This window comes from Quercus lobata, chromosome 2 (assembly GCF_001633185.2).
Source record: "Quercus lobata isolate SW786 chromosome 2, ValleyOak3.0 Primary Assembly, whole genome shotgun sequence".
In the NCBI taxonomy this organism is placed as follows: domain Eukaryota; kingdom Viridiplantae; phylum Streptophyta; class Magnoliopsida; order Fagales; family Fagaceae; genus Quercus; species Quercus lobata.
This window is the reverse complement of record NC_044905.1, coordinates 4,011,806-4,027,823: the sequence shown is the minus strand read 5'-3', so window position 1 is coordinate 4,027,823 and position 16,018 is coordinate 4,011,806. Positions and strand designations below refer to the sequence as shown.

Genomic DNA, 16,018 nt, shown 5'->3' with positions numbered 1-16,018 from the left:
TAACACTATCAAGGTTATATGAATTTAAAATAAAATAAAATGAAGAAAGTGTTGCCAAACACCAACCGCCACCGTAATCAAGTAGTTCTAAGATTACAAATTATTTCACAACTATTTTGCCACAATCATATTAGACTGTGAATGGTTAATTATCATTTATACGTAAATCTACATTTTTTTTTACCAATCACACTCTGTCACATTATAATTGTGAAAAATTTGGTGATCTAAACTTTTCCACAACCAAGGGTCTATTTGGATAGAACTTATTTTGCTAAAACTGAAAACTGAAAATACTGTAGCAAAATAATTTTTAAATGTGTGAATAGTACCGTAGGACCCATTTTTAATGAAAAAATTGCTAAAAAATAGAATTTGTGGGTCCGTAAACAGTGCACAAATACACTGTTCATCGAGAAAAAGTCAACAAATGTGGGCTGAAAAAAAAAAAAAAAACGTAAACATAGTTTCAATCCAATCCAAACCGCACCCAAATCTATTGAATTTTTTGTTTTAAGGAAAAAAAATCTATTGGGGACTCTTTTGATAAGTGTTACGTGTCTCTCAATGGCACTCCATGTGGCCCACAAGCATTTCATTTGTGGACTTGGCCATAAGTTGCGGCTGAACAACTGAACAAGCTCCAACATTTGGATGGGTATCTGCAATCTAATGATCTAGTGTTGCTGATGGGCCAAACTTAGTACCTAACAAACCAGCCACAGATAGGCTTGCACATGCCAACTCTTCAACTCAAGGCCGACAAAGACCCACATGATTCGTTCTTTTTGCAGTTCATTCATTGGTAGCTGAATCCCATCATTAATAGTCCAGTCACTCATGAATTTTGTCTAAACTGGCCCAGCCACTCAGTCCAAACCTTGGGAGCAACCTACTTTGCACTCAAAGTCTCAAACTAAGGCCCTTTCAAGATGAAAAGTGTGGAATGACAAGGTACAATTAACAAGTGTGAGCCAAGTGGCAAGTACTCCTAGAACTCGTCGGTAAGTGTGGAGTAGTCAATTTATTATTGACTCTTATCTGAATTCATTACAGAGGTCATTTTTTATATACTATTAACAATTTGTCATTTAAGTTTTGATATGACCCTTTAGTTATATTCATAAAGTTGATAAGCACTTCAACCATAGATTGACTCTTATCTGAATTCATTACCTACGTCATTTTTTACATACTATTAACAATTTGTTATCTAAGTTTTGGTGTGACCCCTTAACTATATTCATAAGCACTTCCAGTGTAGATTCAGCTGCCAACAGATAATATAATTTGTTACTTTGAGAACTTTAGCAAGTGGTCCAAATGCCTTTTGGATCCTCCACTTCATTCAATTTCCCAAAAGATCCAAGCCCATAGTGACACAACAGATTTCATAAGGGTTGTGGGTTAGAAGCTGTAGATAACCCATTTTTTGGTCCCCAGCTTAATAATGAACCAAAAAGCCTGCATGGAATGCCCAAAAACACCATAACTAGATCTTAGACATTCCTTGGATCCTCTATAAAGCCTTGACCAGACCAAAGCAAGCATTAAACACAACTCATTTGCCCCCTGACTAACCACATTTATATCATTTTGCTTAAGATCAGTCCCTGTCTTAATAAACCAACATATTTGTGAGTGCGTTTCTATATGTGTGGCAAGAGAGGTAAAGTCCTCTCTCTTTCATTATCTCTTTTCTAATTTTTCCAACCTTTTGTGTTATAATTGTAATTCATTATATTGTGCAAAGTTCATTTAGTACTGATATATTTATTATTTAAAGAGTATTAGTCCTTGAGTGAATTCTCAAAGTGCATCACTAGCCTCATGGGCGGCGCTACACCCTGCCTAGGGGTTCATTTGAACCCCCTGACCTGGCCCCAAAAAAAAATATAAATATATATATGTAACCCCTAAATAAAAAAATTGAACACCCTAAATCTAAATTTTGTTTGAACCCAGCTCAAGTATAATTATCTTAGTACTACTTTCACAATATTTTTATAATAATCTTACAATAAATTTAAGTGGTATGTTGTAATTAGTTTTTATCTAAACTCACAACTGACATCACTTTTTTACATACCTTTAACAACTTGTCATCTAAATTTTATTATAAAAGTGTTGCATCAATAGCATTACTATTAAAATTGTTTCTTCATTAAAAAAATTAAATAAATAAACTTTCTCTCTGAACTATTCCTAACTTCGACACTATTGACCACCTAGAAAAAAACGAAAAAAAATTCCTAGAGCTATCACTGAGTAGCCTAGCCTTCGTCACATTGAAGTGAATAGTGGACTCAACTTTCTTTACAACCCTAGCCGAAAGGCTCGAAAACCCATTTGCACGCGGCATGGCAAAGGAACCTAGTCGACCCCAACGCTTTGCCTGTGGAAAGTGAAGTGTTTAAGTATGGTCATGAGTCATGACTCTAGTTTAAGTGGAACTAAGCTAACTTTTTCCAGTATAAAATGTGGACTCGGTCTTTTGTTTTATTGTTGTGAAATAATTTTCTTATGCAAAATTAAAGAACAGAGAGAAAGAAAAAAAAAATACAATAGCACATTTAGACTCTCACAAAAGCCAAACTCTAAATACATCCTTAGCTCTCTCCTACAAAAATAAAGAAAACCCTCTAATCACTGTCCTTGGCAATTACATAATTGTGCCCGTGGTTCACAATTATGTAATCCAACAAGGACTTGGTTTACAAGTCCTCATTAATCATTACACACAGCAAGCAACGAAAGGAGTTAAAACTCCTTGCATGACATGTACAGTCCAAGATTCTAGACCAAACTCATGCTACCGACTTAACAATGCGTTATTGTGTTTGGAAGATACTCGACTGAAGTGGGATAGAGTTTTTTTTTTTTTTTTGGGGTACTGATTCTACTGAATTGTACAGAGATAATAACCTTGATACGATGCAACGAACCCCTATATAGTATAATACCCATTCGCATTAGATATATCAACTTCCAAAAGAGGTGCAGAAGAATCCTTATCCAAAGAAAGAAATACGAAGGAAAGGATTATCAATTATGTGCACGATAGATTTTTGCTTTATTGCCTTTTCAGATCGGTGATAGAAAAGTCTGACCCTGCCCATTCCCACCAAATTCATGCATGTGTTAATTAATTAACATTTATCTCAGCAATCCACCGCAAATATAAGGTTATGAAATCCTTAAAACTGAACAATTTATAGCTAAGAACATTAGTATTGTGGAGGCATTTTACTAAAATGTTAAATTTACTATCAGAATATAGCAAAAGTGGACTGCAAGCCAAACCTTTTTTTTTACTGCTGATGGGAAAAAAAAATTATTTCATTAAAAAAAATATTATTTTATTGTGTTGCTAGTGGTGGTAATTGATCTTTACTGTAGTAGATATATTATTTTATTATATTAAATGTTAAAATAAAACCACTGATATTGAGTATTTTATAAAATGATGTAATAAAATAGGTAAAATAACTTTTTGTAGTATCAAATTACTAAATTTTTTATACCACTAATACTGATGTGGCATGGTACAGTACAGTCTTACTTGTTAGTGCTAATTACGAGTGAAAATTTTAATTTTAATAAATAATAATAATAATAATAACTTTTCCAATTTGATAAATAGTAAAAATTAAACCAACACAAGTTACAAAATAAGTTGATGTTTGCTGGGAAATGATCCTCTTCATTTCATTGTCACTGTTACGAACGTAATGACGCACATGATATCTTTTCTTTCTTTCTTTTTTCAAATCAGTTATCAGTCTTTATTTGATTTGATAGAATAGAATTTTAGATGGCGCCATGTGGTTTTAAATCAATGAAAACTAATCTTTATATAAAAGGACCATATCAATTTCCTTCGATATGGAGAATAGATAGAATATTATGTCCTCCATAGTAATTCCGAATTTTAATTGCTTGCTCATTAAGGATAGTTCAAGTCTGCTTCATGCACAAATGGAAAAGCCAAATGTAATTGGATTAGGACAGGTTTTATATTCAAATCTTAATCAAAATCCAGGGTTATTGGTCAAAGTTTGTCTATGTTGTTGGGCTACAGAGAGCTTATTTTGTCTTTGATCAGATTTATGGGCCAAAATCACACAATAGTATTGTTTACTGAAATATATTTCAATCTACCACTGTTTCAAAAATATGTAGGAATCTACCATTTTTTGGATACTCGAATTTGGAGAACTCGAGTTCTATGAAAAAAATTTGAAAATTTTTTATGGTACTCGAATTCCATGAACTTGAGTTTCATCAAAAAATTTCCGACAAATTTGAAAGCTATTTTTTCAAAAAACTCAAGTTCATGGAATTCAAATGCCCAAAAAGTGGTAGATTCCTATATATTTTCAAAACAGTGGTAGATTAATACATATTTTGGTAAACAGTGATATTTGGCCATTTTGGCCAGATTTATGACCTAACCTAACTTGGAAGCATTACGATTTTAGATGGGAGATTTTCTAAGGCTTAATTCATAGAGTGGAGGCTTGAATCGACATGCCTTTTCATCCCATTGTTTGGGGTATTTATTTGTCGCTTCATATTAGGGCTTGACATAGTACAAATGTAGCAACTCCATGGATGTAGGCAAATTATCGAATCATGCATATTTCGTGTCAGAGCAATTTTTAAGTACTCTCGAAGCACAGAGAATGGTGTTTCATCCTCTCATATTCATGGTGAGGTCTATTCATTAAATTTATAGTCAGGTCCACCATGAATGTGAAAGGAGAGGACTTCATTTTTCCATACTTCGAGAATACTTAAGAATTTTCATTATTGTCGTGTGATTTTTTTTAAACCTAATTTTTCTTTATTTTTCATCTCTCACATTCACAGGTTTTTGGAATTATGGTAAATATAAATTCCTAAGATGTTTTTAATTAACAGAAGATCAATTCTATTTATTGGTTTGTATAACATCAGCGTAGACAAACTTTTCAAGGAAACGTAGAACATCTTCTATCCGTGCACTTGCATTTTCAATATGCTGAGCACACCTAGCTAAACTATGTGCAACCTTGTTCCCAAATCTCAACTCTTGTTTACATGGGACAATCTCCACAATTTAACCAAATATATGGTTCTTGGTCTATGCGTTGATAGGAATAAAAGTTAACCATGAATGCATGTTGACTTACCTTTATTTGAGATAATAATTATCTTATGTATTTGATATATACAATTTTTCATCTCATGATTCGACAGCCATACGAAACACACACTCTGGGAGATGGAGGGTGCATACATACATATTCATAATCGTAAACCACCACCATATGTTCACTCCCTGTCCTGGATTTCTGTCTATTTCATTGACTGTCAACTACAAGTGGATCTCACTATCTGTAAGCGATAACAAATGAGTGAGCCTTATCAAATAACGACAGGCTAATTAGTTAACTGACTTTAAAGACTCAGCCCCAAAAAATTCAGCAAAAAATAGAGATAGGGTGGGACCATCTTTCCCACAAGTAGTCCTTAGCACTTCGAAGAAAACAACTCAGAAATTAGAATCTTCATAGTTCATAAAGAATTGGAGATCAGCATTCAGCACACGGTGTGTTCCTGTTCAACGATCATTCAGCACACGGTGTGTTCCTGTTCAACGATTCCATGTGCTCCTTTCTTAATAGTTTTTTTTTTTCAGTTTGATCAATCCGCTCCATGTGGCTCAGTGTTCACAGTAGCCAGGCCCAAATCAAAGACTTTGGAAGCATATGTATTACTGTGAAGAGAGGTCACGTTCAACCGTTTTGAATTATTAAAATTCTAGTATTATTATGGGCTGTGGGTCCAATGTTGCCCATCATGACGGATCTGCTATAAATAATGGTCCGAGTCACATGAGGGCCTGTCACTAGTCGTCCTTTTGTGACCAAATTGAATATAGAATCAACTTGCATCTTTGGACCCCTCTGCATCTGCTTTGAATCTTTTCCTATACTTTTTATTATGTATGGATAGAAATGGTTGGGGTTGTTATTGCATAGTCCAAGCTACCTCCCTCTCATAGAGGGCTGAGCTCCATGGTAGGTAAAACCACTTCTCGGTGAGAGGAAGGGAATATATTCTCGGAGTATACAATAACTTTCCAAAATTGTTAAAGACAAGATATAAAATATGATTTTTAGTTCCCTGATTTGATGGTTTCTTGTATTTATCTAAGTGCAGTGTAGGATGCATCCATACAACTTCGTCCAGTCTATCTATTAATTTTTTTTTCTTAAATAATATAAAATATTAAAAATCTAACAATTTTTCTTCTTTAATAATTTTAAAAATTAAAAATCTAACAATTTTTCTTTAGGAAAGTACATAGATAAGCAACCTTTATCTTGTGGACTTCGGATCTGGAGGGGGAAAGAAGCATGTTTGAAAGCAGCTTGAAAATTGACAAATAAATAAACTTATGCAAATGCTATTGCAGGGATGGGGCATAGCTAATTGATTTCCTATAGGCTACATGCATGTACATGTCGGGTATTTTTGTATGAGTGAAATTTCACATTAAATAACAATGATAAGGGTAAGTGATTAATATAACATAATTATGCTCAAACTCATATGTTTAGCTTTTTGGGTTAAGTGTTGACCTTATTTTCTATATTAACTATTTAATTACAATCTCCTCAATGTGTTAATTTTCCTCAAAAAGTTATATCAAAATCCATGGTGATGTGCAGCAAGGTGATTGGGCCCACACAAATAATCTTTAAAAAAATGGGCCCATGGATGACGTGTTGGATGGTTGGTAATAGAAAAAGACTATAGATAAAGGGGAGATAATTGAACTTATTCATAGCACACAAAGAAGTTTTAAAACCCAGTGAGATACAATGACTCACACTTTTTTCTTTTTTTTTTTCTTTTTTTGAGATTTCAATCCATGAGAAACTTTATTAATCAAGAAAAGGCTTATCCGTCAATACAAGACTACTAATATTTGGAGGAACAAACTCCATTCAAACTGTTAAAGACGAGCAATATTTTGTTTTTTTGCTAAGGCATCCGCAACACAATGACTCACACATGAATGAGAGATTATAGGGTATAAATTTTTGGGTTAAATGATATTTCATATATGTTAAATTAAATACTCAATTGGACTACATATCCTATCAAACTCTAAAGAAATATTAATTGTGTTTATATTGTTGTATTAATTTACGATTTAGTCTACTATGAATACGTTGTTATGGTTTATATATAGCAAAAAAATAACCATAAAGGGCTTTTGCACGGTAAAGGTAGACATTAGGCCACACAACGTTCTCTCTTTTTCTTGATTCCATTTCTTCTATTTATAATTTTTTTTATTCCTTTTATTTTCACATTGACAAATAAATAAATTTCTACAAATGCTTGGCGAATAATTTTAGTCATATAAACTATTTATAACTATTTGTCAATTTAGTGTGTGTTTGACTTTGACATCAAATTTTTTGTTCAACTTGTTGCTTTTATCTTTTATTTACAGTTTTTTTAAATCTTTTTTTTTTTTAATATAGATATACTATAGTATATTTTTAACAAAATACTAAATAAGCTAATCCTAAACACAAAATTCATATGATCCATTTAGATAACTTAAGAGTTATTTAAACAAAATATGCGTGAATGGTTATTTAATTAACATCATATAATCGATCAAAATAATCAATTTTTAGTTACAAAACTGAGGTAATATGGTCCTTTGAATCTTTTCTATATCTATAAATATAAACAAACAAACAGAAGCCAAAATATCTTCTCCTCCTCCGTCTTCGTCAAACAATCTCATTGCGCTTTTGAAGAAAACAAGCCACGGATTACTTTTGTATGAATAAGGTTTTTCTGTTTTTTGTTTTCCCCGTGAAACGCTGTCATCATTTTGTCTCTTCTTAATTAACATCAATTGAAGATTCCAAATGAATCTTACTGTGGCCCGGCTCCTTTGGGATGTTCTTTCAAAGTTGATTTGTTCGTTTCTCCGTAGATCCTTTTGAGGAAAAATGGAACTCGCAAAAATAAAAATATCCAAGAGTGAAAAAAATATATTAAAGTGGACATTCCAAGATTTTAAATTTCCTATTTTTCTTTTTTCTTTTTGAATGAAAATTTTCCTATTTTCGAGGAAGCCGAGTTAAGGTACATGTAGAAAGTCGTTTTCAGGTCCTGTATACTAGTACTGCTACTTTAGCAATTAGGTTGCGTTTTGGCATCGACTAAAACAACAGTTTTTTTAACTATTTACCTTATATTTGTTAATATTTAAGTTATTTTTGTTATTATTTATGGATTTTATTGAACTTTTTTGTATTATTAATGAGTCATACTATACTATTTCAACTAACTTTTAGTTTTATTTGTAGTACTTTCATAAAAAAAATTTTCAATTTCAACTAAATAAGATGTTTCCAAATAGACTCTTAGTAGTATTTTTTTTTTTTTTTGGGGTTTAGATAAAGAAGAGGGGAGGTGGAATTTTTATTTTTAAGAAACAAACTAAACACATACACACTTTAATTACACTCTCTCACCAAATTCTTTTTTTTTTTTTTTTTTTTGAAAGCAGACCTGATTTTTATTTAAATAAAATTAGAATCTTCATACTTGTAGTGCAGGTGGAGGAATATCCTCCAACCATACCACCTCACCAAATTCAAACATATTATTTAACCCAAAATAAAGAGGGGAGGTAGAATTAAAACCTAAATACTGAATATCATATAAGATGTCGTTATTATTGAACTAACAACTAAATCTTATTTCTTCACTGGGCCTTGTAACCTAGTGGCACCCAGTTCCGATTGTAACCTTTAGATAGGGGGTTTGATCCCCCACATTTACCCAGACAAAAAAAAAAAAAAAAAAAAAAAAAAAAAAACCTTATTTCACTACTACAATAAAAAAAATTTATTTTAAAAAAACCTTATTTCACTAATATTTATAGTATAGTTGTGGAATCAATAGTTTGGGATAATCTTTTTAGGGTAAAATTCTATTTTGATTCATAAATTTAACCAAAATTTTGTTTTTTCAATCTTATACTTTAAAAAAATTTGTTTTTCGCCCCTAAGCTATTGAAAAGTTCATTTTTTGTCCCTAAACTATTTAAAATTCTTTACTTTCTGTCTTCAAACTTTACTAAAAAAAAAAAAATTGATCCCTAAACTATTGAAAAAAAAATATCCATATTTTTGTATCTAAACTATTAAAAAAAATTAAAAGTTTATAGAGGAAAAAAAATTGGTAAAGCACGAGGACCAAATAGTATTGTACCCATCTTTTTTGTACCCATCTTTTTAAAATATCCCGTGACAAACCACACTTGTTTGTTTTCCCTTATTGAGTAAATAACAGAATAAACAAAATCCATGACTATTGCACACAAAAATGAAATTGCAGTCTCTTTTTGATTGTTTTGAGATTTTTTTTTTTTTAGAATACTAAGTATTTTTAATACACATTTGAGGAAAAAAAAAATTTTAAAAAAATTATAGTAATATATATCTAAAGAGTTATAACTCTTGACACAGAGTAGGGGATTTTTTTAAAAGTTGAAATGCCGTGTAGTAGTAAGCAGTAACTTTTATATTGTTGGCAAGCCCAACATCACCGCTCAATGGTTATCTATCTATTCCTGTGCAGCAACTTAAACATCCAATTTCTAGTCATTGAGCTTGATGCCAAAGCTGTGGTGGATGTGTTTCTCAATCCAAACTACCAAAATATTGCTGTCTCGCCTATCTTGGAGGATTGTAGACAATTGTTGCTCCGGTTTCAGCAGATTCAGGTCAAACACTGCTTCTGTCAGGCTAATCGCTGTGCAGATTTGTTAGCTAGGATGAGTTTAGATCAAGTTACTGATTTTGTTTCTTTTAACTGTCTGCCTGTGGACATTAGAGGTATTGTAGAGGAGGATGTTGTAGGGCTTTTTGTTAACAGACTCTACCCTGTTTCTGTGCTTGCTGTTTAGTTTCTTAATAAAATCGCCTTTTAACCAAAAAAAAAAAAAAGTTATCTATCTATAGTGGACCATCATACTTGAAAGTGGAATCGGAAAAATATCATTATTTTGTTTCACTTTCTTTCATGACGTACACATTTATATAATCGTGAAAGGCTTTAATTTCGAGAAAGAGATGGTTGAGAGAAAAGTTTCCGTTGAACTTGGCATGTAGTATATGAATTGGCAATTAAACCCTTTGTATTTTTCTCATTTATTATGCTTGGCCGTCAATGACAATTAGTCATGCTATGCCCATCAACTAGTAGGGGCTTTAATCTTTTTCTAATGTCAGTTTGTTTGGGGAGTGGGACTGCTTAACAAGGCATCATTTTTTTTTTTTTTTGGGTAAAATAACAAGGCATCATTGTTTCACTATAAAAGTGACAAGTGATTACAATATCTTCTTTATCTTGTTGGGATTAGGTAGTTTTTTTTTTTTTTTCTTCCTGACTAGGCTTAAATTTGACTTGCAAATGACCTTTATACCCATTAACATCAGCCTTTGTTTGTGGCTAAACTGGCTGTATCTTAATACACTTGGTAAAATGCATATTTCGGATGCATGCAATTAGGGACAGCAATTTGTGTTCGTATGTTAGGTTTATGTCGTGTTGAACTATAAGTATTCAATTATATGGGTTGACCTGAGACCTGACCTATTTAGTAAACATGTCAGGAATCCTCAATTCAAACACAACCGGTTTGTTAAATAAGTCAACCTGACCCGACACGTATAACTCGTTTAATTAACGAGTCATGTAAAAGTCAATACAAATAACTTATTTAATAATCTATTTGATTAATAGGTCATACATAACCTATATAATTTTTATCAATTATCATATATCTACACCCTCAAAAAAAAAATTTTATCATATATCTAATATTAAAATACAATTACAACCATAAATATAGTAATAAACATATAAAAACAAGTATTATAAATTAAGCGATAATATCAAAATAACTAATAATTTTATAAGCTAAACAGGTCAAATGGGTCAAACGAATTCGCATGTTAAACATGAACACGACCCGTTTATTAAACAAGTTAGTCGTGTCAAGCGAATATGATCCAAACCTATATAGCCTCAACCCATAACCTGGTTATAAACAGGTTAGTCGTGTCAGGTTCGCGGGTCGTGTCAAATTTTTGCCACCCTTACATGCAATTTTGTTTACTAGTTGTGATACTATACCAAAAATAGTTATTAAAACCTAGCTAGTCAAACTAGTAACCTAGTGAATCGGCACCTAAGTCAGTTTGGTTGTTTAATTACACCTCTTGTGTTATTAAGCTGGTAAAACCTAATAAAATATATCAATGTTTTTGCAACCTAAGCAACTCTAACGAATTGTTTTCACTTAATTAGCTTTATAATGTAATTGTAAGTCATTGCAATATCATTTTCTAAATTTGGAGTACAATGAAAACAAAATATTTTTAAATGAGGATGATATTGGACTTTTCAATAAAATAAATAAGTTCAAAGTTTAGCTTAAATCATAATCCATGAGATTAGAGCAACTAATGAGATGTAAGCTTAATTTGGAGTTGTTGTATATATAGGTATATACATGGATAAGTTGTAATGATGATGTTTGAGTTTGGAGAATATAATTTCATAAAGTTAAAATTCAAGTTCTAGAATTTTCTAAGTGAAAATTCGAAAATCAGTATTTTCGATCGATCGAAATTTTGGCTCGATCGATCAAAAATGGTAAGAATATAATCCTGGAGTCTCTGGATGTCTCAATCGCTGTTCGATTCTTGTTTGATCGATCGAAAAGAACTTTCAACTAATCAAAAATCGAAAATCAGGATTTTCTGCAAAATTTTTCTAGTGACTGTTCAGAAAAGTTAAAGAGGTTTCAAGCCTAATGAATGGTTTTATGAAACATGTTGACTCTTCATACAAGCCTTTTGATGAAATATAACCCTATAGGTATGAATAGAGGCTTTTATTCACTTGAAAAATAACTAATTCCAAAAAATAGTAAGTTAGAGAGAAACACAAGAAATCCTATGGCCATTCTCCAGAATTGCTATCTGTAGAACCCAACATCTTGGTTGTATCCTGAGAACAAATTTGCGATAACCCTTAGCAACAATAGTGTGGGGGGCAAATATTGTCTAAGGAAAACAATATTGTGCCTCCAAATTATCTATTTTCTGTTTATCTTTTGTGTTAAACTTATTCTTCCATTATTACTTTGTGTAATATCCCCAACAATCTTAGACAATATTTCCTACAATGGAAGGAACAAGTGATGTTTCAGCATGGAAGATGTTGAATCATGAGTTAGTGAAATTGGATTGTTTTGATGGAACCAATTTCTCTCGATGGAAAGACAAGATGAAATTCCTTCTTAATGTCTTGGGCCCCAATTTGATGCCTTTTCCTACTGCAACTAATGAAGACACTAATGAGATAAAGGCATAAAGAAAGAAACGGGAGGAAGATGAACTAATTTGCAAAGGGCACATTCTTATTACTCTTTCGGATCATCTCTATGATCTCTACACATCAATGAAGTCACAGATGGAGATTTGGAATGCTTTAGAAGCAAAGTACAAAACTGAGAAAGTAGGTACGAATAGATTTATTATTCAAAAGTATTTTGATTATTAAATGCTTGATAATATCTCAGTTTTTGATCAAGTGCATGAGTTATAAATTTTGGTCAATAAACTCCATGATTTTCAATCAATATTCCTGAATCATTCCAAGTGGGTGCAATCATTGCGAAACTCCCACCAAGTTGGAATAATTTTAGGAAGAAGTTTATGCATATGTTAGAGGATCTCACTTTAGAACAATTCGGACAACATTTTCGAATTGAAGAGGAAAGTGGGTTAGAGATGTGACTAATACCGATTCTAAAGTGAATGTGAACAATGTGAGCAATGTTCAAAATGGGAGTTCGAGTAAGACCGATAAGCACTTGAAAGTGAACAAAAGTGGGAGTGGTTTCAAGAAGAACAATTCCAAAAATCCCAACAAGGTTAAGAAGAACCGGGTTTGTTTCCATTGTGGAAAGAAAAGTCATTATATTCGTGAATGTAAACTACTAAAGAACAAGAAAAATGATAATGGCAATGTCAATGAAACAAATGTCATTGAGGACATTGTTGCTATGGTGAGTAGCATACATATTGATATGATCATTGAAGTTCATATGGCTGTGATTGCAAATCTTTTTGATTGGTGGTTCGATTCGAGTGCAACGATGCATGTGTGCAACGACAAAAAGCAATTCAAGACTTATGATGAGTCTTCCATAGAACAACAAGTGCTAATGGGCAACCATAATAAAACAAAGGTTCTAGGAAAGGGCACTGTTGAAGTGAAAATGAGTTCCGGCAAGATGATGATCTTAACCAATGTTTTTCATGTACCCGATATTAAGAAGAATCTAGTATCTACCAATTTGTTATGTAAGAGTGGTGTAAAAGTTGTACTTGGATCAGACAAGTTAATCTTGTCCAAGAATTGGATATTTGTAGGAAAGGGATATGATACTGATGGCATATACGAACTAAGTATTATTAATAAATAAGTTTCTGGTTGTGCTTATATTGTTGATCTTTCATATTTGTGGCATGTTAGATTAGAATATTTAAATTTCAAATACTTGAAGTATATGTCAAAGCATAGTATAATTTCATATAAGCATGATAATGAAAAGAAATGAAACTATTTTCTAAGTCAGATAGAAATTCTATTATGCTTGAACTTGTATATTCTGATGTATGTGAATTGAATAGTGTATTAACTAGAGGAGGTAAAAGATACTCCATTACATTCATTGATGATTTCTCTAGATTTACATATATGTATTTAATGAGAAATTAAGATGAATCCTTTGACATGTTCAAACGCTATAAAACTGAAGTAGAAAATCAAAAGAATAGGAAAATAAAGATCCTACGAAGTGATAGAGGTGGAGAATATTTTCCTAGTGATTTTTCTATGTTTTGTGAGGAACATGGTATAATACTCTTGTGCGCGCCAAAGACAAGGCTATTGGGTTGGGCCTTACTCGAGCTCACAATCTATTTGTATCGTGGGCTTGAGTTTCTTACTTTGGGTTGTTCTCGGCATAGATTCTCAACAAATTTTTCTCCCTCTCTCTCCCAATCCTCAATTTTCTCTCAAACTTTTCAACAACCCCTTCTTCTCCCTTGGCTTCTTATATTTATAGCCGAATGATTAGTGGGGAGTTATGATTACTCTTGTGGTTAGTGGTACAGGAGGTCCAATGTCGTTACTGCTAAGTGGATGTTTAGTTGTGAGTGAGGTGTGGTGAGAGTGGCATTGGAACTAGCTCCCTACTTTAGAGGGGATATTCGGCAGAGGATTTTTCCCAGGGCAATACCGGTGAAACCGAGGCATAGTGTCCCCGGTCAATCATGCTCCAGTCCGAGGTGTACCTTGCCGAGCAATTCCTAGGTTACCGGCTATTATGAACCTGCACTATAGCGATTTGCTCGACGGGTTTTGGGTCGGGTGTAATGTCATAAGGCCCGGACCTGTGGCCTTAACAGGCCTAGGGTTTGGTTTTGGGCAAGTGGATTAGGCCCGTGAGCCGTAATGTAAAGTTGGTGTCCAAGGTCCAAGGCCCAAATGGGTCCGAGGGTCCCGTGTCGTACAACACCAAAGTTCAGTCCCTTATACACCCCAACAAAATGGTTTGGCTGACTGAAAAAATAGGACTCTTGTAGACATGGTAAATGCCACAATCTTGAGTGCAGAGCTTCCTTTTAATTTATGGGGAGAGGCATTGCTTACATCATGTCATGTGCACAATAGAGTATCTTCTAAGAAGATTAAAGTATCTTCGTATGAGTTATGGAATGGAAGGAAACCAAACCTTGAATATATTAAAGTGTGGGGGTGTTTAGCCTTTTATAGAGTGGTTGATTCAAAAAGAACAAAATTAGGACCAAGAGTTGTGAAAAATGTGTTTGTAGGTTATGCTGAAAATTCAAAGGCATATAGATTATTAGACTTAAGTTTTAATACAGTGGTGGAATCAAGAGATGTTGAGTTTATTGAAGATAAATTCAGTAAAGATTTCATAGATGTTTTGATACCTAATCAAACATAACAAGGTGAATTTAATCCTAATACTACTTTAGGTGGTACTAAAAAGATTGAAAGTGGTTCACCAAGTGAATAAAGAAAGAGTCAAAGGATAAGAAAAGTAAAGGACTTTGGTCCAGATTTCATTTCTTAACAAGCTTAATTGTTTTTTGTTGAAGGTAATAGACAAGTGGTTCTAAATAAAATACTATTAGTGTTTAACACAGACGATGATCCTAAAACATTTGAGGGAGCTATGGCTTCTAGAGATTTAACTTTTTGGAAAGAAGCAGTGAATGATGAGATGGACTCAATATTATCCAATAATACTTGGGTTGTAATGGATCTACCTACTGGTTCTGTACCAATTGGTTGTAAATGGGTATTTAGAATAAAATATAATACAAATGGATCAATACAAACATTCAAAATAAGGTTAGTGGCAAAAGGTTTTAAACAAAGGAAAATAGTAGATTACTTTGATGCCTATGCACCAATGGCTAGGATCACGTCTGTTTGTGTGTTGTTAGCACTTGCATCCATATATAAGTTGATTGTACATCAAATGGATGTTAAGACAATTTTCCTAAATGGTGATCTTGATGAGGAAGTTTACATGGAACAACTTGAGGGTTTTTTACTTACTAGAAATGAAAAGAAAGTTTGCGAATTAGTCAAGTCCTTGTATGGCTTGAAACAAGCTCCAAAACAATGGCATGAGAAGTTTAACTCAATGATTTTATCGGATGGCTTTGTGCACAATAGTTCTAACAAATGTATGTATTCTAAATTCACAAAAGAATATGGAGTCATTGTATGCCTTTATGTAGATGATATGCTCATGTTTGGTACGAATATGAAAGGTATATGTGAAACCAAAAAGTATCTTTCTTCTATGTTTCAA

At 32.8% G+C, this 16,018-nt stretch overlaps 1 protein-coding gene across 1 annotated transcript; it reads left to right on the top strand.

The window, feature by feature from the left end:
- Positions 1-9,640: 9,640 nt before the first annotated feature.
- On the top strand, positions 9,641-9,994 carry LOC115957726. The gene has a single exon (XM_031076041.1). The coding sequence runs from the start codon at positions 9,641-9,643 to the stop codon at positions 9,992-9,994; it is 354 nt and encodes a 117-aa protein (XP_030931901.1).
- The last annotated feature ends 6,024 nt before the right edge of the window (positions 9,995-16,018 follow it).

Excerpts from the sequence above, each read along its gene's own strand:
- LOC115957726 (XM_031076041.1), top strand. The coding sequence starts at position 9,641 with ATGGTTATCTATCTATTCCTGTGCAGCAACTTAAACATCCAATTTCTA.